This window comes from Rhipicephalus microplus, chromosome 3 (genome assembly GCF_043290135.1).
Source record: "Rhipicephalus microplus isolate Deutch F79 chromosome 3, USDA_Rmic, whole genome shotgun sequence".
In the NCBI taxonomy this organism is placed as follows: domain Eukaryota; kingdom Metazoa; phylum Arthropoda; class Arachnida; order Ixodida; family Ixodidae; genus Rhipicephalus; species Rhipicephalus microplus.
In genome coordinates this window covers 180055887-180081371 of record NC_134702.1, presented here as the reverse complement: position 1 = coordinate 180081371, position 25485 = coordinate 180055887, and the positions used below count along the sequence as shown (strand labels likewise).

At 45.9% G+C, this 25485-nt stretch overlaps 1 protein-coding gene across 2 annotated transcripts in view; it reads left to right on the top strand.

Annotated features, from left to right (window-relative positions):
* The first annotated feature begins 4616 nt into the window (after positions 1-4616).
* LOC119185076 (uncharacterized) overlaps positions 4617-25485 on the top strand; it is a 38329-nt gene continuing 17460 nt past the window's right edge. For both annotated transcript variants that reach the window (XR_012894452.1, XM_075890609.1), the window contains exons 1-3: positions 4617-4854; positions 4946-5119; positions 5885-6068. Coding sequence is in view for 1 of the 2 variants with exons in the window: in XM_075890609.1 (XP_075746724.1) it covers positions 4712-4854; positions 4946-5119; positions 5885-6068 (501 nt within the window). In the remaining variant the exon portion in view is untranslated. The remainder of the gene's footprint in view (positions 4855-4945; positions 5120-5884; positions 6069-25485) is intronic.

Below are 25485 nucleotides of genomic sequence, written 5' to 3'. Positions count from 1 at the left end.
ACAAACAGTTGTCTTAAACTCGGTCGTTTGGTGATACGGTCAGCCATGCTGCTATCAAGGAGGTTCTAGGTCCGTTCGATTCACCTGCACCGGTCGGAACCGGTTCATGTTTGTGCACGCGAAGTTCAGAAATTGTGCAGCGTGAGTTCAGCGGTGCAGGCACAGCACGACACCCGAAACGAATGACGATGTGCCGACAAGGTGATGTCCTTATTTCTTTTCGGTTAATTTACACCATTCAGCAAACACCGACCTATGGCGAAACGCACATGCGGACAGTTTATGAGGCGCAAACATCTTGGCAAAACACACCGCATTTGTAGAGGCGAGTACGGCGCCTAAGCCACCTACGTCTAAGTGCTGCGTCGTCTGCTCAGCTGCACGCGCGCCTGCACCAAGCCGGCACCGTCAGCAAAGGAGGTGCAGGAAAATTGTGAACCGGTGCTGCACCTCTTCTGCACCTTTCGAAACGAATGGCAGGGTTCAGCGGTCGTCAATGCTGCACCGCTGAAACGAATGGTAAGATGCAGCACCTCGTGAACTGGTTCACGTGGTGCAGGCGAATCGAACGGACCTTCTATAAAACCTCTGGAGTGGCAGTAGCAGCCGCCGCCAACGGGAACAAGTGAAGCCGGCAGCAGCCATATTGCTAGAGAAAAAACAGTGCGGAACCGCCATAGACCGCAATGGAATACCCGCGTTGCACGGGTCGGTTTGCAGTTCCACGATTTTAAAAAAAAATGAAAATGGAAACTATTTTTATGTTCAACCAACGAATAAATGCCTCTTCTTGTTTATGAAACAAATTATTTTATGGACCCATTGTAATTTGCACGCTTTCAGATCAATCAGTTGTCGAGTGATGCTTCGCATATCGAGCTTGCTGGAGCACTATTGTGATACAAGAGGGTTGTAGTATATATTGATTGTTTTAAGAAATGCACCTGCAGATAGTCAAAATTTAGGGGAACGCGATATTTGCTCGCCTCTTTTATATATGTGCTTGTGTGTGTGTCGGCAGATTACGAGAGAATATATATAAAGAAGTTGAAATAATTAAAGCTAAAGTTAGCAAAAAAGAGATAATTAAGTAAACTGTAATTTTTCGAAAGTTATGGAATTCTAACCAGTTTACAGGTGCGACCAAAACCAAAGCATCGATGTCGCGTGCAACCGAATAACTCCAGGAGACATACCCCAAATGAACCGTTTATAAGAACAATTGCAGTGGCGTTAGTTACACATAATATTTATGAAATTCCGTTGGCGGCGTGTGTTGTCATGGCAAGCACAGCTTTCAGAGCCTATAAACGAGGCAGCTTGATGTTTGATATAACGCCACTTTCTGATTTTGGCTACTTCGTCTTCCGGCGTTTTGGTTTCGGTTTCGTTGGCAAGATAAAACAGATTATAAAAGTGTCTCATCTTGTTTTAGACGCGATTGCTCATTTTTGTGACTACATTCCACTGAAGCTACGTCAAGGAGGTAGAAACTAACAGGTTTTTGCAGATGCGCTCGGAAAGCAGTAAAATCGAAAGTGCATTGCCAGGCCGCAGTCTGGTTGCATGCCCCGTTCTGTTGAAGCGGCATTCTTCGAAGTGAATAGAACAGAGGTGGTCACCGTCCGTAGCCCTACAACTATTTCTCCGAACAGCACATTCCCAGGCAGAACGCAGCGCGCTGTTTTTCGGAAACTTGTAACACGGATAATCACGGCATGTAATTATTCTCTACGTTCGCGAATTCCTTGATAAACATCCACCGAAATCGATGAATATCGATTTCGGTGCATGTTTCGCAAAAAAATATATATATATATATATATATATATATGCATGCATGCCGTAAGTCTTGCCTTGTAAGACCACACCAGAAAACTTGAAATTCAAAGGGCATTCAGGCGTCCTACTGGTTCCAATGTTTGATACGTGCAGCCACAGACCGCAAGTCCTTCGTCCATAAACTTAACACTCAGGGACAACGTCGTGTCAGCGGGCATTTAAAGCTTCAAGTTACCTTCCATACAGCTATACGCATGCCTTACCCGCATGCGCACTGCTGTGTTGGGGGCTGGCTGGTCCCGACGAAGCAGAAGAAGACGCCGACGGAGAAGTACGCGGCCGGCGGGGACGCCGACCAGCCCGAACACGCGGGTTGGCGCGAAACGCCGAAGGAAAGAACAACAACCGCGCTCCACGGTTACCCAACACAAACACTGCTTTTATTTACAGTCGCCTTGAAATCCTAGATTAAGGTCCCTAGATGAAACAAGTTTCCAAGGTAGCGTCACTCATTGTTCTCGAGCCGTCCTCCTCACTCTCTCGATTACTCCTCTTTTTCTCTGCCATCCGCGTCTGTGATTGGTGTGGCAGCTTGGGCTAGTTGGTATGGCATGACGATAGTTATAGTGCGAGAACAAAACGACGACACAGAGACAAGAAGGACCTTCTTGTCTCTGTGTCGTCGTTTTGTTATTGCGCTATAACTATCGTCTGTGATTGGTGTATTACTTGCACGTGATCTTGCAAATGGCTGGTGGTGTTATTATTATGAAAAAGCACCTTTTTCCTTCCTCCGTGTGAAAAAGGTTCAAAACAAGTACGCATGCGCATATGGCTCCAGCCGGATTCTCGCCGCGACCAAAGACAAAATCGTAGCCAGAACATAAACTGAAGAGGAGCGTTTCGGTGTGCGCTAACTCGACCAAGATTGTTTCGCCATGCTCGTTAAATGCAACATCTGCGTTTTTCAGCAATGCTGCGTTGCCGTTAACAACAGAAAATGGTTTCGCTTTCTTCAACTTCCCTCGTGCTTTCCGAGATGAAGCGCACCGTGAAGTGCAACTATGAACCATTTCACGCGAATGCTTTCGTGCAACTCCGTCAACGTATGTCGACGCGGATCTGCGAAGCGAGTTCACTTGTCGGTTTTTATTGAAACGCCAGGCGCGCGTCTAATGCGTGTCTAGTGCATGCCAGTTGGTACAAATACATGTGGGTATGCACGTATACAGAGCAGCTGTAGGTTGTAATCAACGCACCTTCAGAAACATTTCACTCTTGACCAGTTCCCGCTTGAGCCGAAACGCGCTGCTTCGAGACACCTCACCAGTAGAACTCTCACTTTCCAGGAAGTTCCCAGCACCGCATCAGAATCACTTAGCATCACGATTGTCCAAATGGGCACATTTAAAAAAAAACGTCATCGCAGTGCTGCTGAACGAGTGTTCGTACCAGTCTGGTCGTAGTTTTTTTTTCTTGCGTGTGCACAAGCCGGTTGTAATCAATCGTCACAACGTCACGCATTGTGGCCACTTACAGCATCCAGCAAGAAGCACGCTCACTGTGTCACAGCACGAACAAAACACAATCGGAGAAGTGGACTAGTTAGAACTGAACGAAATACCGCGGCCGTGGAACTAAAATGTACTACGCGAGACGCCATGGATAGTGGTGTAAAGTATAGAACTGCACAACGTTCCCAGTTGAGTAACTCACATCCCGCTTGCTCTTACGTTGTACCGTTTATGTTCATAAAAGTAACTGTTTATTCTACGACTTATTTCGTTCCATTTTGTTTCATTTACATCTATTCACCGTAGCAACGGAACCCAAACATTCGCTTTTGGATGAAAGTTTTAAACCTTCTAGGGGGCGCTTGAGAAACATAGGTGAAGAGGAAAGGAAAAGGTGTCGCTACCTTAGAAACTTGTTTCATCTAGGGACCTTATCCTTCCTCCGAGCTTATCCTAGATCAAGGAGGATTAAAAAAAAATGCTGGAGTGGAAATGATTGCGCAGAAGTGAAGCCGTTCCTCTGGCAAGATGGCGATTAAAAACGAAGCGTTTCCTTCGAACGCCCAACGAGTTTAATGTGGAAACTTTTCTGGGTCACATAAAGCTCCAAGTGCGTCTTACAGTTACTAGTTTTCCTTAGTGAGCCTCTAATTGGAGGCAAAATTCTTTAAAGATTCAGTCATCCATACTCGTTTCTGTGTGTAATTTCGTCGGGAACAACCATCTTTTAATATAGAACTGACGTAGCATATACATAACATATCAAAACCACTTGATCTTTAAGTAAGCACCATGAGAAAAAAAAAAGCATGTTTCCGCCTTCTTGGCAGAGGCAAAAGCTGGCTTCACTTCTGCCGGCAAGGCGTTGCGGGAGCTTCCACTCCAGCAATTTTTTCTTTAATCCTCCTTGTCCTAGATGCCAGAGCGGCGCCTCCTTGCATCCTCACATGTCAAACCAAAACCCAGAACACAACACGCACCTTTGATATTGTTTTTAATTTAACAGCATACGCGAAAAAACAGGCGATTGTTAGCGAACGAAGCGAGAATACTTACACGTTAAAAGCGATCCCAGGCGTCTTCTTGATGCGATTTGTGCATCCATAAGCGACGCACAAAGTCACCATGGCCTTGTAAAATCTTTAAATGTTTAACAAAACTATGTCACAGTCTCCAAAGGCCACTGCGATGGTGGAGCTACGAAGCGCACTTTGTCTGCTTCTGAGTCTTTCCTTTTCCAATAAGCGGCGACCGGCATCACTTATCGTGGCGTATCTCCACTCCAGTAGATATATGGGGAACGTGCATTGAGTCGGTGGCACCGCTGCGCGGGAGGGAACGAAACGAAGTGGCGTGATACGTGCAGCAGCCGCTCCACGAGCCGAGCCGTGTCACGCTGGTCAAGGAGCTTTCCAATGTCGCGCATGAATTGCTGCGTCGTCAACTGCGCTAATAGCTACGAGAAATGCCCTCCTGGAACAAAGTTCTTCCGTTTTCCGGGGCGACAATGCCTCGTAGACCAGCGGGAACGGTGGATTCGCAACGTACGCCGTGTGAAGTAAGTGATCCTGTGCATGGTTATGGAGTACGTGTTGTTGCTAGTTCGATCTGAATTTACGCCCCACGCTAGCGAACCGGTGTTTTTACAGTGCAAACGGAACCGAGTGGCAGCCGGCAAAGTGGTCTCGGGTCTGCAGTGCACATTTTGTTGGCGGAAAGTCATCGACGGATCCAGCTTCTCCTTCGTACGCTCCTGCTATTTTTCCGCCAACGTATTGCAAAACTTCAGCGATCGCTGAGGACAAGAGGTCGCGCTATGAGAGGTCAGTAGGCTTTTCCCGCGTTCAACAATAAGTGCAAGGTGCGAAGCTTTCAGCCTGTTGCACAGGCAGCTGGAAAGCCGCGCGATTTGTGCAACGTCGTGGATATCACGCGCCGCGAATGCTTCGAGAGCGATAACTTTTTTTTTTTTTTTTTTGAAACTGTCGCTAGTTTGGCTCTGTAGAATTATGGCGCAAACGGGAATGGTCACATGGTTAAATAATTGGCGGGATTTCTTCCCTGTATCTTTCAAAAGCGACACGCGTTGGGTATTGAATTACATCAGCACGTCTCCAACAGCGTGAGTACGAAAGAACAGAAATATAAAGGAACAGTACTCGCTTTTTGTATTAATATTTGTCCGCCGCATATTGCGCATGTTATGAAGTGTAGCAGAAATAAATTTGAAGTGTTTACGTGCTTTCTGCTTTTGCTCTTGCCTCACCTATCACTATCTGCTGCTGAGTTACAAATTATGCAGCTGAGCATGAATCATGATTCTAAAGGGACCACTAAACTTTTGTGAAACTGCCTTGTAACTTGCACTGAAATGTGTACGGTACATAGAATTGATGCTTACACCACATCCATTGAAATAGGCATTGAATGCGGCTGGTGTGTTTAGCAGACCCAAAAGTATCGTAGCAACAACAGCCACTTGTGCTGTATCATAATAACAATTGGCTGCTTTTGATCTCATATGTGCTACAAATGGTACTTGTCTTTGGAAGATGCAAAACATGTATCCTGATGTTTTCCATCCCCAGGTGGACAAAAAGGACTCGTGCTTTATTTGCCATTTCAGACCCAAGCAGTGTCAGTTTACATGAGGATGTTGGTGAAGATGAGCCTGTAGACAGCTCCATTTCATCAAATGATGATTGCGGAGTGGTCGAATCACTACCAGATGTCCCACCCCAGTGTGACGAAAATGAACTGTCGAGGCATGAGGTATGTAGCGCAATTTTTTCTTCACAGCGTGTCTCAAAATATTGCCCTAATGAATGTGTGTCTGAACCACCCATTTGTTCAGGTTTCAACACAAACGGAAGAAAGGTGCTCTCACATGACAGCATCGTTTGTTACGTTAAGCTGCTTGCTTGACAGTCGTGCCTGTGAGGCTTCTGTTCAGTGCAGTCACATCCCTGTCCCTCAAAGTGAATCATGTGACAAGAGCACCGGTACAGTAATTGTGCACGAGTTCTCCCCGAAGGCATTCTGCGGCTATGAATCTCTCTCTCCTGGCGAGGAAAATGATGAAGCCCTAAAGTGTTTGGTGGCCGCGCTAGCGATACTTACATTACGGCAAACTGTGGTCTGCTTGACCTGCTCGAGGAAGACGACCTGGTGTTGGCCGACAAGGGCTTCCCCCACATTCGCTATGACTTAGAATCTCGTAAGGTTAGCCTAGAAATTCCCCATTTTGCTCACATGAATGAACAGTTCACTGCTCCAGAAGTTGCACGCACATATAAAATAGCTTCCCACCGAATTCATGTGGAAAGATGTATTCAAAGGATCAAGGCGTTTAACATTCTGTCAGGAAGGCTACCACAAGAACTTAGAAGCCATGTTGACAAGATAATTCCATGTGTTGCCGACTCGCAAACATGCAAAAGCCAATATTCAAAATTCAGCAGTGATGGAATGTAGAGTTTGCAATGGTCCTAAAAGCCACCATATTCAACACTTTTGATCCTATTTTAAACATTACAGGCTGCAAAAATGTACTTTCGTGTGTATAATTTTGGGAGCATATGTTTTTTACTTCATTTATTGGGCTATTTCTGTGTCCTACTGTAAAGTAAAAACTGTGTGTACAGATTGGAGGAATAGTTTTAGTTGTCAAATGTTCGTGCATTTCATGCATGCATTCATGTTTGTAGTCTCAATGGGGAAGCTGTAACAAAAGTAACTGCTTATATGAATGTAGGCATGCGTGAAATGAAGCTGTGAATTGGTCACATGCTGGTCTGTCTGTGCTTGTGAAGCATACAGAGTAGGACGTACACACAAGGGATAGTGTTCATTCACAGTTTCCTGCTTTTATGTCATTCATTGGGGGTTCTTCCTTTACTTTACTTAAAGATGCCATGTTAACAAACCAACGAAGACCTTCACTAGTACTCCTAGCAATCTTGACTTAAGTCAAGCAGCCAGTTTACTCTTCTGGATTTTAAAACTCTTCATTAGTGTTTTTAAATGCACAGGTATTGACCTATCACATTAAAAAGCTGTCTTGATTACAGACACTGTGCATCATCGTATAATAACAAATGTAGGAGCTTGTGAAAACTTCACCGTGCACTGTAGTGATGAAGACAGAGGATGACTGAGCAACAAGGCGATCTGGTGATGCAACATCATAGAAAAAAAGACTGATTGTATTTGCACTGCACCATATATGTTTATTTCACTTTGAGAAGAATGACTTAAAATGAGAGGAAAAACATAACACACTGCATGAAAACATGTCAAAATATTGGAACACAACGGTGTATCACAGAATAGCGTGGTTGGCCTTGGTTTTTGGCACACTTGGGACGGAATGTTCATTATGTCAATTTTGTAAAATATGACATAAAATCAATTCAACAAATCAATTCTTTGTAAATTATCACAAGCAGGAGTACACAAGATATGTTTATTGCACCGTGAGCAAAAACTAATGACTTGCCCTGCCGTGGTGGTCTAGTGGCTAAGGTACTCGGCTGCTGACCCGCAGGTCGCGGGTTCGAATCCCGGATGCGGCGGCTGCATTTCCTATGGAGGCGGAAATGTTGTAGGCTCGTGTACTCAGATTTGGGTGCACGTTAAAGAACCCCAGGTGGTCGAAATTTCCGGAGCCCTCCACTACGGCGTCTCTCATAATCATCAGTGGTTTTGGGACGTTAAACCCCACATATCAATCAATCAATCAAAAACTAATGACTTAGAGTGAGAGAAGCAACATGAATACCATGCTGCATAAAAAAACTTGTCCCAGCGATATGGGAATGCAGTAATGTGTAACAAATTAGTTTAGCTAGCCTTGCAGGTATTTAGCACACTTGGGAATGAATGTTCATTACCTCATTCTTGTAAAATTTAAAACAAAACCATTCCATCTTAGGAATGATGAACTTCAAGAATTCTTCATTTCGCTTCACTTTGATCACAAACAAGCTGGAGTGGGGAGTACACAACAAAGTGACATAATTCAAGATTCAAAACGTACAGTGACACCTGAACTTGTGTATAGTATGCATGATTTTCTTTCAGTTGCAGATCCTCATTTACCACATGCAAGTAGTCCACAGCTAGAGTTGCATTTTCATGAATTTGATTATCCCGACATCGAAATGGGCACTTGATCTCAATTAAGATGACACCGTCATCCTGTGATAGGCCATCCGGGCTACAACAAAGCCAGCTCTGCACTTTGCTGATGACAAGACCGATGCGGGTGCATGTGCTGCCCGTTTCTTTCTCATAGGTCTTTCTTGCAGTGGGTTTCATTGCAGTTCCGTACCTGCAAGCTTCATTGTAAAAGTGCTTCTGGTGCATAAGGTCATGGGCGAGCTTCTCAAAATCCTTTTCCCGCACGCGAACCCTGTGGACTTTGGCGCTCGCAGAAAGTCTTTCTTTCCTGAGTTTGTGCCAGTCTGGGCACAAGCTTTGCTGAATGGTCCTGGCAGCTATAGCACTGCACATGTCCTCGTCAATCATGATGTGTTCCATGTTTGTAACATCTTCTATTTCACATTCTAGTGAATAATAACAAACTGATGAACACAAAATCTTTGGAAGCAGCTCATCGAGCCTCTTTGCATTTTCTTTCAAATCTAGAAATGCTCCAGGCATAACTCCTTGTGAACTGTTCACTTTCAGGACATCTTGCGATATGTATGATGCGAGAACTGGGGGAGATGTTTTTGGTTGGAACATTTCCTTAAATGGCACGCCTTTTGTGTACAGCTTTAGTTGCTTGTTGGAGGGCGACTTCCATTCGTTTGGTTGTGACGTCTTTGTGACGGACTCTTCACTGTTGACAAAAGCTACAACTGCTGCTGCATGCTTGCAATGGCCTTCAACACTACCCCTACAGTTGCAGTGAGCTCTGGTGATCAGCCTAGTTGCATCAAGCTGAAAAAGAGAATACTCAAGTTACACCCGGCCTACGGGCAGTGCGATTGAAAAAGACGCATTTTTGGTGTTACCTGTCTTAAGTAATTAATGGTGAAAAGTACACACATGCATATTACAGAGCACATGCACTTAAAGTTACATCAACCAACAGTTATTTTGCAGTTCACGGCGATGCCCATACAATTTACTGGATGCCGTCGCCTGGCTGTACGTGCGTTACTGTTACGCGGATCGTACTTCAGACAGTTTAATACGTGTCTAAATGCGAGCATTATTCATTCACGCTAGATATCACTTGCAAAGATGACACGTAACAGATTTACTCAATCACTCATGCAGCCCGGGCAACGTCCACAAACAGAACTGCGACATAGTAAGGTTCGTACAATCGTTACGGCATCACTAAATGCGAGACGGGAGGTGATTGTACGTACTAGTGCCGATCGCACTCGGTTGCCCTCAAGACAACATCACACTACAGCACACGTCTCACGTTATTGTCATCGTGTGCTCGGTAATAAGCAGGTAAAATGATGAAAAAGCGTTCGCCCAAACCTCGATGATGATGGCATATGCTTCCTGGTTCGCGTTGGCTTGTCCCACACACCGCCCTTTCAATATACTCTGTCCGACTGTGGTCTCTTCAGTCACGTCAAAAACGTGCCTGCTGCGGCATAATTTGCCTCCTTTCTCTTCGTTTGAAGCTCTGAAAAAACGCTGCGCATTTAACTTTATTGAAGCCGGCGCGCTTTTTAATACCAGTAGCCATTGCGCGCACGCACGTCCGCCAAACGCAGGCGCAGCAGAAGGAGAGACGAGAATGTGTATCACGTCAGTTGACAACTCAGTGGCCACTCGTGGCGCTGACGGCACGCTGGCGCACTGCATTAGCACGCCACCTGTAGGTGCTGCACGTTTCCTATAGAACCTTCTTTGGCTGCTGTTCAACAGTATTGAACAACCTCGAGTATTATCGTAGATCCTTTACTGGGCGATTTCCTGCTTAAAAGTTCGATAGATCTCTAGTGCGGACTTCTTAATATGCCAATTCTCCACATATCGATCTCAGCTTCCTTCACATTCTTCTTACCGATAATTCTTTTTTGTTTGGCCCCCTGCTCTTTTCCAAGTATTTACCAGCCAATTTTCTGAGTTGCTTCCTCCATTTTGTATCGACATTCTTCATGTACAAGTGGATGAATACCTTCCTAGCCCAACGCTCCTCCCCAATTTCTCTCAATCGCTTCTCAAATTTTATCGTGCTGCTAGCTTCCCTGCGCTCAAATGATGTCCATCCCATATCACCTTGTACTCTCTGATTTGGTGTATTCCCGTGAGCTCCTAAGGCAAGCCTACCTATTCCACGTTGCTTTATTTCTAATCTTGCTTGAACTTCTCATCTCATGCACAAGACCGCATTGCCGAACGTCAGACCAGGAACCATGACCCCTTTCCATATTCCTCTGACAACATCATACCTATTGTAATTCCACAGTGCCCTGTTTCTCATTACGGCTGCATTCCTGTTACCTTTAGTCGTCGCGTATATTTCGTGTTCTCGGCCCCATTGCTTATCCATACGCCTAGATATTTGTATTTATCTCTTATCTCTAGCGTCACCTCCTGTATTCTAAGCTCACTACCTTCATTGTCATTAAAAATCATGACTGCTGATTTTTCCTTACTGAATCTGAAATCTAACCTATCTCCCTCATTACCGCAGATGTCCACCAATCTCTGCAAATCTTCCTTGTTGTCGGCCATCAGCACTATGTCATCTGCGTACATCAATGCTAGTAGTGCCTGTTCAATGAGTTTTCCTTGTTTGACGAAAGAAAGGTTGAAGCCCAGTCCACTTCCCTCTAATTTGGCCTCTAATCCTTGTAGGTACATCATAAATAATAAGGGTGACAGAGGACAACCCTGTCTAAGCCCCCGTTTGACCTCTGCAAGCTTGTATACCTGTTTTTCCCACTTTATAACTACCTTGTTACCTTTATAAATATCCTTTAAAAGATTAGTGATTATATGTCCCACGCCTAGTGTGTCCAGTATTCCCCACAATTTCTCTTGAACCACGCTATCGAACGCTCCCTTGATATCCAAAAATGCTAGCCACAGGGGCCTGTGTTCTTTTTCTGATATTTCGATGCACTGCGTCAGTGAGAAAAGATTGTCTTCCAACCACCTGTGTTTCCGAAAGCCATTCTGTAGTTCCCCTAGCAACCCCTCATTCTCTATACATGCCTGCAGTCTTTCCTTTATAATCTGCATCGCAAGCCTGTAGACCACTGATGTCACTGTTATAGGACGGTAGTTGTTTATGTCAGCTTTGTCCCCCTTTCCTTTATAGATCATGCTCATCCTGCTAAGTTTCCATCCATCGGGAACTTCCCCATCGATTATTAGTTTGCTCACTGCCTCTCTCAAAGCCTGCTTAGGCTTCGGACCTAATGTCTTTATCAGCATAATTGGATTGCCATCTGCCCCTGTTGATGTACTGCTAGGAACCCTTTACTCGGCCCTTTCCAATTCTCGTTGTGAAAATGAAGTCATTGCGCCACTTGATTCATCCTTGTCTATTGTGGTGCATAAAGCACTTCTTTGTTGAAATTTTTCTGTCATCCTTGTTCTTATATATTCAATAGCTTCGTCCCATTCTAGCCTAGCACCTTGGGCAGTAGTTATAAACCTCTGCTCTAGGCTCGTCTCATTTCTAAGGAAGTTTAGATGGTTCCAAAATTTCGCAGCTGCCTTTCTATCTTTCTTACGTACTTCTGCCAGCCACTGAGCTCCCTTTCTTCTAATCTTTTCATTGATCAAAAGGGATGCATCCCTTCTACAGCTTAGAAAGGTTTCCCATTTTCTTTCAACATCATCTGTCGGTTCATCCCGCTGCTTAGCATGTCTGTGTTCCCTAGAGGCTTCCTGACGTTTTGCTATGGCTCTCTTAACTTCCTCATCCCACCAACTTTTGGTCTTGTGTCTTCTTTTCCGGGGTGACTTGTCACGCGTCTTAGCAAGCTCTAGCTGAAACAGTCTAATTAGGTTTGTGTATGTCCACACTGTTTTATTATCCTTCGTGATTACTTTCTCAATTTGTTTAGTGGCTATTTCAATTTGCCTTTCTGGATAAAAATTTTCCTGTAGTTGCTGATCTTCTCTCCTTCCCTCTTTCACTGCTCTTCCAAAACTTACCTTGATACGTTTGTGATCACTACCCAGACTTCTGGAGCCACCTTCATCTATGTGCATTCCCCTGAGCTTATCATACATCCTATGTGACATCAGTGTATAATCTATCGTAGAGTGCAGCCTTCCTACCTCCCATGTTATTTGCCCTTCACACTTCTCAGTACTGTTGCAAATGATCAAATCAAGCCTTTCACACATATCCATGATCATTTTGCCTGTCGGGTCGGTATACCCATCTATATCTTCTATGTGCGCATTCATATCTCCTAGTATAATTATCTCGCACTCTCTTCCTAACTCCTGAATGTCCTTTGATATACACTCTATCATTGCCTGGTTTTCCTCTCTGGTCTTTGCTCCCGTCCACACGTACGCGAAACCAAGGAGTGTCATTTGACCTGCCACTTTCCCTTTTAGCCATAAATGTTTCTTGCACTCCTGCTTGACCCTTTGCCAGTCTGTACTTTTATGAATGAATGCCCCAATACCACCCCCCTTTCTGCGGCTTTCTGTTCTACTACAATATTCCCACGCATAGTCCGGATTGTTCGGAGGTTGTTCCATGTCCCTGAGATGTGTTTCTACAAAACGGTATACCATCGGCCTCTCTTCCCTTAGCTGTTCTTCTATCTCTTCCCACTTCAGCCTGTTCCTACCATCCTGCATGTTAATATACCCTATGTCTGAATTGGCTCGGCGCTCATGGCTACGTCTATTTCTGCCCCGAACTCTACCTATCTTGGATACTGGTGCCACTTTGGAATCGTACCTGTCCATACCACCTGTCAAAGAGTCTCCCTGGTTATTTTCCTCGTTACTAGCTATCCTGCACCCCGAAGGGCCCGCTTGCCCCCCAAAAAAGCTACTGCGCGTCCTGCAAGTCGCCAACCCACCTCATGACCTAGCCGCCCATCGAAGTGAATTCTGTCTCGTTGAAAACCACCCCACCTATGCACCTTTCTGTTTATTTCCACCACCTCGAAGCCTTTCTCTCGACTTATCTGCCATATCTCTTGGTTTGCGTTGACAACTGCTCTTTTCACGTTGCTATCACGCACTGGTACCTCCAGTATCGTGCATATCACTACCTGTACCTGAGGAGAAGTAGCGCGCATGTCATTGAGGCCTTTCGCCAGTGTGGTTGCTAGTCCTGCTGTATCTTCATTTAAGACATCGTTTAAACCGCCTGAAATCATCACGAGGTTTTGTCTATCAGCTGTAGTTTTGAGTTTTGTGCTCACTTGCCTCATGACTGCTTCCAGCTTGTGTCCTGGGAACGCCCCTACTGCAACCCTCTTGTCACTTCTTACCCTCTCTTTGATGGCTTCTGTGCATCGACCTAAAATTCGAGTCCCCGGTGATTATCACATGCTGTGACTTTTCAGCTGGAGCGTCCTGCACCTGGGGGCTACTTGCACGTGTGACGCCGGCTGCTTTGTCCCCTCCCAGCTCCACCTCTACTTCGCTGGAGCTGGACCTTGCGACAATTGAACCGGCTGAACCTGTTTTTTCTAAACTTACTTGCTCTTTCTTCTCCGCCGTTCTGGTTGTCGGTTCTCTACTGTTCTCTCCGTAGGTCGCTTCCTGTTTACCTTGGCTAGTGCTTCCTCGGCGGACTTCAGCCTTTCTCCCATTGCCCTCGTTTTCTCTTGCTCTGTCGCCAACGCAGTCTCGAGCTCGGCGATTCTCATCAGTAGTTCACTCTGGGCAACCATCATTTTCTTCATTTTTTCCTCGACCTCACATTGCCTACACTTCGTGTCAGCCTCTTCTCCATCCGCTTCTACACTTGGGTCCACTTTCAAACCCACTCCACATCCCGAACACATTACAGTCTTTTTAACCATGTCTTTCTGACACCAATTGTCCCTATACTCGATAATTACTAAACTCGAGCCCTGCCCTACGAAAAAAAAAAAAGAAAGTCTAAGCTCTACTACAAAAGTTTGCGTGTTCAATGTACGCGCACCTCCCCCACGGGGTGGCAAAAAAAACAACAAAAAATTCAAACACACACACTATCTAATAAATACCTGGTGACTGGCCCCCGAAAAGGCCGTACCATAAAATAAGTGCTACGAAGATTTCAACTGCTGCCTTATAATTATAAGGACAAGCTCAAAACATGAAAAAAACACTTATCTGCGCAGTCGATTGGGAGCGCTAAAAAAACACGTCCATCCACTGTGACAGTACAAACCGAACAGTAGTGTCGGTCGTAAGCGCCATCACGCAGAGCTTGTTTAAAACTGAAAGCACAGTTACAGATTCGCTGTCCATCTACTCTTCATTTTCCTAAGCCTCTATTCAAATCTAATTTTGCTCAGAGCTTCCTTTGCTTTAGTCTGTCCATCCCATATTCCCCATCACAGCCTCAACTGTCGTCTTCCCGTGATTTCCCAACGCGAGGTGTCCCACATTCCTTTGATTTACATCCATTCCTGATTGCACCTCTCGCTTCATGCACACCACTGGGTTCCTAAATGTAAGCCCTGGAACCATTATGCCTTTCCACAATATTGCCACATTCCCTCCTCAAGGTTTGTTATCACCCCGTTTTACCGTCAGTAATTCCCAGCGTAAACCGCGCCTATACTGTTGGAGAACCTTAAGGAGTGCAGTAGATCATTTTGTTAAGATTACACCCACTTCGTAAACGTTACAGATTATTCTGGAACCTACGTCGCCGCTAGCAATAAGGCTAGAATATTCGATGGCAACTGTTTAAATGCCGGACAAGCTTTGCCGCTTGTCAGTTGATTGATGGCCGATTCTCTGCTTGCCGCTGCATTTTTTCTCAGCATATTTCTCTCCAAAGCTGTATACAGTCATCACCTGTGCTCACATTCTTCAATATGTCCCATGAAATTTCCTGATTAACGTTGTCGTAAGCCCCAGTGATGTCCTGATAATCTATGTAATAGTGTCTCTTTTCTATGTTAGATATTTCTATGCACTGAGTAAGAACAAGCAGGTTATCATCTAACCGCTTGTCGATTCGCAATCCATTCTTAAGTTCTCCCCAAATATCATTTTGCTCCGCCCATGCTTCTATTTTACTGCCTGCATTGCCAACCTGTATAGCACAGATGTAATGGTTGATTGATATGTGGGGTTTAACGTCCTAAAACCACCATCTGGACAGATGTAATGGTTAGAGGGCTATACAAGCGAATGTTAACCTTTTCTTTCTTGTCTTTATAGATTAAGTTCATTCTACTTTTCTGCCAAGTGTCTGGTATTTCTTTCTCCTGTGAGTACTTTTTACGGATTTCAGCAGTGCTTCTTTAGTGCTGTTTTCTAGTTCGTTAATGAGGCGGATGGGAACTCTGTCTAAGCCCGTAGTAGTCCGCTTAGGTTGTTTTCCTTCGGCCTTCTTCCATTTGAAATTCTCAAGTACTATCTCTTCCTCGGTTGCGCTCTTTTTCATACTTCTACTCACCTGGCAATGCCCCTGGGCAACCTTTTTAAACAAATCTGCTGTTACTTTTCGTATATAACGTAATGCTTCGTACCCTTCCAATTTATTTCCTCCATCTACCATGTGTTGTTGCATTGTGACAGACTTCCTAGCTAGCACTTTTAGGAGGCTCCAAAATATTCTAGGTACAACCTTCTTTTCGCAGATCTCTGTCGTCTGGCAATCACGTTCACCTTTAATTATTGCTTCGACCAATTTCTGCACTATGGTTTTTTCTGTAAATATACTTCCCATATTTTTGACTTCATCGTGTGGCCACTTCTGTCTTTTTGCCTGTCTGTACTCCCGTGATGCCTCACGCTGCTTCTCGATCGCTTCCCGGATTTCTCTGTTCCACCGACTTTTACGCTTTCTTTTTCCTTTCCAGCCAATAGTTTTCTTCTATTTTTCCATCTTCCTCGTCATTACACGTAACAGCTCAATATACTCTCAGTGTTTGCCTAGTAGTTTCCCTACTTCCTCCTCAACTCTCACGGCTGTATTTGTTATTTGTGTGTCATTTAAATACGAGCTTCCAAGCTTTGACTCTATGTTGCTATTATCAGTTTTATATCCCATTTGTAGTGTTATGCATTTATCATTACCTAAGCTTTCAATGCCTTCCTCGTCTATTCTCATCTCTCTAAGTTTGCCATAGATTCCCTCTGTCATAAGACAATGATCAATGCTCGGTTGCCTCTGTCCGACATTCCCCATAATCTGCCCCTCACACTCAGGCCTCACATTAACTACCTCAAGACTATGTTGATCGCAGAGATCTGGCAATAATTTGCCACTGGTGTCTGAATATCCGTCAAGGTCCTGTATGTGAGCATTCATGTCCCCTAAAAGGGTTATTTCAGCCCCATGACCAAATTTTTTTATACGGTGCATATGCAATTCACTATCTTTCACGTTTTATTTCTCCCTACTGTTCCCGAAACCCAAAGGTGCTCTGAACATGTTTGCTTCACTCTATCCCATTTGGCTTTGCTATATTAACATTCCAACACCCCCACCTTTCCTTTCTGATATGCTCCGGTTGCATCCTTCTCTAGTATAATTCAGAATCTGTGGTGGCTCTCCCTTGTTTAACTGCTCCTTAATCTCTAACTATTTTGCTTTTTTTCTGCCACCCTGCATGTTAATGTATGGTGTTACAACATGCACCTTCTTCTTTCTTTTGCCTTTTCCCTGGTTTTTCCTTATACCACCTGTCGAAGAGTCCTCGTTGTTTTCCTCGTTACTAGCTATCCTGGACACGAAAGTGTTCCCATGCCCCTTTCTCAAAGAGCTACTGCGTATCCTGCGAGTCGCCAACCTACCTCATGACCTCGCCTTCTATCAAAGTGAATTCTGTCTCCTTGAAAACCACCCCACCTATGCACCTCTCTGTTTTTTTCCACTACCTCAAAGCCTTTATCTCGACTTATCTGCCATATCTCTTTGTTTGCTTCGACAACCGCTCTTCACAGATTGCCATCACGCACCGATACCTCTGGTATCGTGCATACCATTACCTGTACCTGAGGAGAAATGGCTTTCATTTCATTGACCCTATTTGCCAATGTGGTTGCTAGTCCTGCCAATTCTTCATTCAAGACATTGTTTAGACGGCCCGCAATCATCACAAGGTTTCGTACATTAGCTTCAGCTGTGAGTTTTGCACTCGCTTGCTTCATCACTGCTTCAGCTTATGTCCTGCGAACGTCTCTATTGAAACCCTCTTGTCGCCTCTTACCCTCGCTTTAATTGCTTCTGCACATTGATTTCCATTCGAGTCCTTGGCGATTATCACGTGCTGTGACTTCTCTGCTAGGGTGTCCCTCACATGGAGGTTACTTGTGTTTGTAACGCCAACTGCTTTGACCCCTCTCACCGCCGCCACTACTTCGCTGAAGCTGAGTCATGTGACCAATTGAACCGGCTGAACCTGTGTTTTCTGAACTTGTTTGCCCTTTCTTCGCTGCCGTTCTGGGTGCCGGTGCCCTAGCGTTTTCTTCGACGGCCGCTCCTTTTTCACCTTTGCTAGTGCCTCATCAGTAGACCTGAGCCTTTTTTCCATAGCCGTCGTTTTTTTCTTCCTTCTTCGCCAACGCAGTCTCCAACTCACAGATTCTCATCATCAGTTCACTCTGGGCAACCCTCATTTTCCCCAGTTTTTTCTCTACGTCACATTGTCTACACGTGGCGTCAGCCTCCTCTGCATTTACATCTGCACAAGCCTCTATTTTCAAACCCACCACACATCCTGGAGGAACATTTTAGTCTATTTAACCATCTATTTTCTGACACCAATTCACCAATGTCCACACTTTTGACACAGATTCAGCAGTGTCGACCAATTCACCAGTGTCCTACTCGATAATTACAGGACGCAGCATATGGCCAACACAGCCCTAAGCAAAAAAAAGATCGAAGCTCTACTACGAAAAATGCCAGGCCTGCGTGGAAGGCCCAGCACAGTGAGAGCAAAAGCTAGAAGAGTGGCTTTTCAGATCCTTTTCTAAACACTCATTGGATAACTGCTGTAAGCACACTTGCTTGGTACCCACTACGGCATTAATAATTAAAATTATTGTGTGGTAGCCTGGTATTTGCTTTGTTATTTTTCATCATTTTTTTGAGAACCGTGGTATTCGCTAAACACGTGCATGGAAGTTTGTGCCAGTTGTTCATGCAGTGGCTGATGACAATGAGGAACTGTGCCTGAAGTGTGTATGCGCCACAGTTAATAAGTGAACAAGAACAAGCTTTTGTAATGGGCTCTAGCATTGGACGACCCATTCGTTACGCTTTTCGCATTATGCGGTGACTGGTTGTTGTTTCCCTGTTCTAAAACGCTTTATAAGTGATATTAACACGATTGCTTTCCCAACATAAGCCTGCTTTAGGTAAGTTTGCCAACAAGTCCCAAGCACCGGCGTGACTCAGTGGAAGAATGCTGTGCTGGCACCTAGTGAACCCGTATTCGAGCCGTACTGTGTCATTGGTTCCAGTTTTTTTTTTTTTGTCTAATTTTATGCGTTGTGGTTACGGACACTGGCGGAGGCGGACAACTACAGTAGCGTGTGACCCAAGTTTCGATCTCATAACAACTTTCGCTGTAAAATTTATGTGGTCGGTGTACTAGCACTCTCATCACGTGCTGGCAGGAGCAAAAAAAACACAAAGAAGAAAAATACTAGGTCACTGCTCCCCCCCAACAGCCGTACAATGTAATAAGTGCTACAAAGGTTTACACTTCTGCATTATTAATTATTAAAAGCAAGCTCGAAGCATGCAAAAGCACTTATCTGCACAGTCGATTCAGAGCCCTCACAAACCACATCCATCTGCCATCAAACCAACTCGCCAAAACTTTTTCGGGAGGAGCCTTCTTCCTCCGGCCTCTGCAGTGAACTTGCAGCACACGGACAGGCACAGTTGAGGCTGGTACGGCATGTGAATGTGCCTCCCGGGCATGAAGACCAGTAGCAATCTTTGTAATATTGCCACATTGAATATGCAGCACCAAGAGAACAACGAAGAACACGCGCAGCGAGAGAAGACGACGAGGTTCTCTTCCGATCAGTTTTGCCAGTGTTCTGGTACAATTAAAGTGAGTTTCCTGTATTCAACTGCTGCTGTTTTTGCATTGTGACACTGGTGGAGGTGCTGGGTACATGTTCGGGACGCCTGATAATAGCCCCGCATCTAGTCCAGAAAGACTTCCGCACATCGACACCCCCGTTCACCGTAGCAGCCGGCGCCTGTTAGGCCTCAGCCCGGAGTTCGGTGGTTCATTGCCGGAAAGCGTGACTGTGCCAGAAAGCTTGACGGCGCCTGGAAGCACTGGCCCCAACATGTCCAGCCCAAGCACGACACAGGTGACTGCTTTGAACCCTCGACTTCCGGTTGACTTCCACGGAAACGCATATGAGGACGCACATGACTAGCTCGAGGAATTCGAGCACACAGCGAATGTTAACGGGTGGAACACCACACAGAAATTGGGCTACGTTTATTTTCCGCTTCAAGATGGAGCTCGAACATGGTTCATGAATCGCGTGTGGTCGTCTTGGGACGAGTTCCGGCAGAAGTTCCTCGACACGTTCGCGAGCACTGAAAGACGAGAAATCGCACAGCGTCTCCTCGTGTCACGGATTCAGAAACCAAATGAATCCGTTACGATGTTTGTTGAGGACATGGCGGGGCTATTTGAACTTGAACTTTATTTCGCATCTATACATTGTACAGATAACAGGGACACAGACAAAAAGCCACATTACGGCTTGACGAGGTCTGTGCCCCTTTTCTTTCGCAACAAACAGTTGGCGGGCAAGATCAAAAATGCAATGCAAAAACAGATTCATGTACACACATGCACAGTAAGAAATAGAGATAATTTAAAACACTTGCATCCGAAAACAATGAACAAATTTATATACAAAGTTTGAAACGCGTCGCTATACACCTTCAACACAAAAATACACAAAAATACATAGTAAACATACGAGCATAAGAAGTGTTCACTAATGAATATACAAAAGTTCAAAAACGCTTCGCCTTGTACTTTTAACATAAAATGCATGTTCATTTAAAACACAATAGCGAATAAGATGTATGATCGGCACATCCAGATCCTTCGGGAGGGGAAATATGGCAGTTAATGAAGAGAGTTTAGCAAAGATGGTAAGGCATGACGTAGCATTTGTTTTCCATAATTTGTTCTACAATGTGGAACATGCCAGGTTTCTTTGTGACATGTACTGAACGTGCTTGAATTTAATGTGAGCCTTGACAAATGCTCTAGAAAACCGTCGAGGAGATCCTAATATGCCCAAAGCCAAAAAGGTTAGCCACCTCATGCGGGGCGTTAAGGAGCAGCTCTTCGCTGGTCTCGTGCGAAACTCATCTACAAGTGTTGATGAATTCTCCAAGGAGGCGACATCTATCGAACGCGCACTGCTACGTTATCGCCAGTATGACCGCCCAACCCACAGTGCACCGATCAGCGTGGCAGCCACGACCACAGCAACGACACCCGAAGAAGGTTCTTTGCGCCAACTAATACGACAAATCGTACAAGAAGAGGTCAAGAAGCTCGTCGCCAAACCGAATGACTGCGCGATCGCCTCAGTAACAAAAGTTATGCGCCAGGAGATCAGGCAAGCGCTCTCGCTTCCTGAGCAGAACACGAGCACCTCCAGAGCAAGCTATTCAGACATAGTCTGCCGACAGCCAGCGAACGTGCCGACACCGCATCAGTACCACCAGCAACATCCGCCGACAGCGCTTTGGTACTACAGAGAAACTTCGACGCCGAGGCAGCCGCCACTTCGCAAAACTGACGTTGGGCGTATCCTTGACCCTCTGCTTTCATTGTGGGGAAACGGGCCACGTTGTTCAGTATTGCCCGTATCACGTCGCAGGGTACCAAGGGTTTCCTTCTACCATTTCTCGGCGCCATTTCAACGAAACACGTGACGTCGACACGAGTGTCATGACCTCGCGGGATGTTCCTTTTGGGTTTCGGTCGCGCTCACCTTCTGGTAATTATTCTCCATCCTCTAGACAGAGCACCACTGACATGCCAAGACGGAGATCTCCCAGTCCACGCCGGGGAAACTAAAAGCAGCGACCTCAGTGGGGAAGCTTGCAAATCGTCCAAGTGCTGAAAATCCCCCTCTACTGCCGAGCAAAGAGACACAAATTTTCAATGATTCGATGATAGATGGTGTTGTTACTGCCGAAGTTGCAATTACAATTGACGGACATGACGTCATGGCATTGGTCGACACTGGCGCGGACTTCTCAATTATGAGTGAGAGTCTGGCAGACAAGCTCAGGAAGGTTACAAGACAAGACCGCAGATTAGAGGGACAAGACCGCAGATTAGAGGAGCTGGAGGGCAGCTACTCACACCTACCAGAAAGTGCACCGCAAGAATGAAGATAGGGGATGCATCCTTTGTCACAACTTTCGTTATTCTTTCCGGGTGTTGCAAACAGGCAATCTTAGGGATGGATCTCTAGCGTCAACATGGTGCCATCATCAATATACCGGACGGTGTACTGACCTTTTCAGCGGATCAAAGCGCAGCGCTACACCGAAAATCCCTGCGAGTCATTGACGATGTGACCGTACCTCCGTTATCGTGCCACCTTGTTTCAGTCACGTGCACCGAGCAGAATACTGGAGAAGGAATCTCTGAACAAGTATTGACGCTTCTACTCTCTCGCAGTGTTGCAATTGCCAGAAGTATCATCAATGTTGTGTGCGGTGAAGCGGAAGATCTGTTGACCAATTTTACCAACGAGCGAGGACACATTACACAAGGCACTGCAGTTGCCTACTTCGACGAGATCACCGAAATCCGCGAGTGTTGCGTAGTACAACAGGACGAGCCGCAAGCCACGTCAGCCCCATAACCTATTGACTTAAGCACGGATTCGTCACGAGCGCAGAGACAGCATCTAGTAGATCTTCAGCAGTTCAAAGACTGTTTTTCATCAACCTCGAGGGTCACTCAAACGCCACTGACGAAGCTTCGGAAATAACGGAGGAGACGGCAAGGCCAATACGACAGAACCCATACCGCGTAGCACCGCAAGAGCATGAAGCAATTTAGGAACAAGGGAAGAAAATGCTCGTTGATGACGTCATCCAGCCGTCAAAAAGCCCTTGGGCATTGCCGGTAGTGCTGGTTAAAAAAAAAAGACGGAAGCTTTCGATTTTGTGTTGACTACCACAAGCTGAACCGTGTGACAAAGAAAGACATATACCCATTACCGCGCATCGATGATTCACTCGACAGGCTGAGGTATGCACGCTACTTCTTTTCAATGGACCTCAAAAGTGGGTATTGGCAAATTGAGGTCGACGAGCGAGATAGAGAAAAACGGTTTTGTAATGCCTGACGGGCTTTATGAATTTAAAGTCTTGCCGTTCAGATTGTGCTCAGCCCCTGCAACATTTAAGAAACTGATGGATACCGTTCTGTCAGGCCTTAAGTGGCAGGCATGTCTGGTCTATCTGGACGACGTCATTGTTTTTTCAAAAATATTTGAGGAACACCTGAGCAGGCTGCTATCGGTATTCAGGGCAATAAGGTCTGCCGGCCTGACACTGAAACCCGAGAAGTGTCATTTCGGTCTCAAGGAGCTCCAATTTTTAGGCCATGTGGTGAGCCATAAAGGTGTTCGATCTGATCCCGATAAGATTGCGGCCGTCAGAAAATTTCCGGTGCCAAAAGACAAGAAAGCAGTCAGGCGTTTCCTTGGCCTATGCGCATACTACCGAAGGTTTATTGCCAATTTCTCTCACATAGCCTCGCCGTTAACTCGACTCACAAGAGAAGACGTTTTGTTCGCATGGGGCGACGATCAACAGGTGGCATTTGACGTTCTCCGACAATGCCTGCAGACTCCGCCTGTGCTTGCTCACTTTGATGAGGATGCTCCTACCATGGTCCACACAGATGCTAGCAACGTGGGTTTAGGCGCTGTACTCGTCCAGTGGAAAGACTCAGCCGAGTGTGTGATCGCATATGCTAGTAGGACGTTTTCCCGCGCCGAGTCCAATTACTCCACAACGGAAAAAGAGTGTCTTGCTGTCGTATGGGCGATTATGAAGTTTCGTCCATACCTCTATGGATGTTCCTTCCACGTAGTCAACGACCATCATTCCCTCTGCTGGCTGACCAACTTGAAAGACCCGTCTGGTCGGCTCGCACGGTGGAGCTTACGCCTTCAAGAGTTTGATATGATGGTCGTGTATAAGTCCGGACGGCAGCACGCCGACGCTGATTGCTTATCAAGGTCACTGATAAAGCGCGACGATGACACTGAAGATGACAGCATGGCGTTTGTAGGAGTCGTTGACACCACTACGATTTCGTACAAGCAGAAAGAAGACAGCGAGTTGCTTCCCCTTATTGAATTTTTGAATGGCCGGGCAACAACCGTCCCTAGAAGATATGCAATGAGCCTCTGCTTACGTCGTGGTGTTCCCTATAAAAAAACTTTTCTCCCAGAGGAAGCACCCGCCTACTTGTCGTTCCGACGTCAATCCGTGAGGAGATACTGTGTGCTTGCCACAATAAGCCAACGTCTGGTCATCTCGGATACACACGCACATTGGCCAGAATCCAACAGAAATACTACTGGCCGAGACTTCCAGCTATTGTGAAGCATAACGTGCACACGTGCCTCGATTGCCAACGACGAAAATCGCCACCGTTAAAACCATCTGGACTATTACAACCAATACAAGTGCCCACGGTACCTTTTGCCCAAATTGGAATGGATCTCCTTGGACCATATCCGACTTCCCATGCTGGCAACAAGTGGGTAATAGTCGCCACTGATTAGCTTATGCGCTACGCCGAAACAAAGGCTTTGGCTTTGTCATGTGGCACCGCCATTGAAACCGCACGATTCTTCGTAGAAAGTATCGTCCCGAGGCACGGTGCTCCGACAGTCATAATAACGGATCGAGGTGCCGCTTTCACGGCCGCGCTCCTGAAGACAGTGCTTGAGCTCAGTGGAACAGCCCATCGGGAAACCACTTCCTATCATCCACAAACCAACGGCTTAACAGAACGCCTCAACAAGACTATTGCTGACATGTTGAGTATGTACGTTGACGTGGATCACAAGAACTGGGACATTATATCGTACATCACGTTCGCCAATAATACAGCCCCGCAAGAAACTACACGAAGAACGCCGTTCAGTCTCCTTCATGGCCGTGAAGTGACGATGCTTGATGCCATGTTACTGCACGACTACAATGACATCGATTTGGACGCTGCATCTTTTACCCAACGAGCAGAAGCGAGGCAGCTTGCGCGCGTCCGAATCACCCAGCAGCAAAATTACGACGCCAAACTTTATAATCTGCGACACCGACTTGTCGTCTATCGGGCCGGCGACAGTCTGGGTATGGAGTCCTATCTGCCGCCGGGGACTGTCTGAAAAATTGCTAAAGAAGTATTTTGGCCCCTACACAGTTTTACAACGCCTGAGCGACGGTAATTACATGGTCGTTCCTGACAGCCCCTCGACAACTCGCCAGCAAAAACCAGAAATCGTGCACGTTGTGCGAATGAAGCCCTACTTTTCGGACTGATTTACACCATACATCTACTACATCGTCTTTTGTAGAAGAGCATTGGGACGCTGCTCTCTGGAGGGGGGCAAATGCCACATTGAATATGCAGCACCAAGAGAACAACGAAGAACACGCGCAGCGAGAGAAGAAGACGAGGTTCTTTTCTGATCAGTTTTGCCAGTGTTCTGGTACAATTAAAGTGAGTTTCCTGTATTCAACTGCTGCTGTTTCTGTATTGTGACAATATTACCCACAGTCGAACCCTATGCAGGAGTATGCACAGTAGTAGGTATGATGGCTGTAGCAGGAACAGCAGAAGAACGTGCCGTTTGGGCAGAGGTGCCTGACGTGTGGTTCGCTCAAGTCGAGGCGCAGGTTTCCACGGCACGCATCATTACGGACCGGATGCACTATGACTACGTCGTCGCCCATCTAGACTCTCACTATGCGGCTGAGGTTCGCGATATATTTGCGAATACCCCGGCTGAT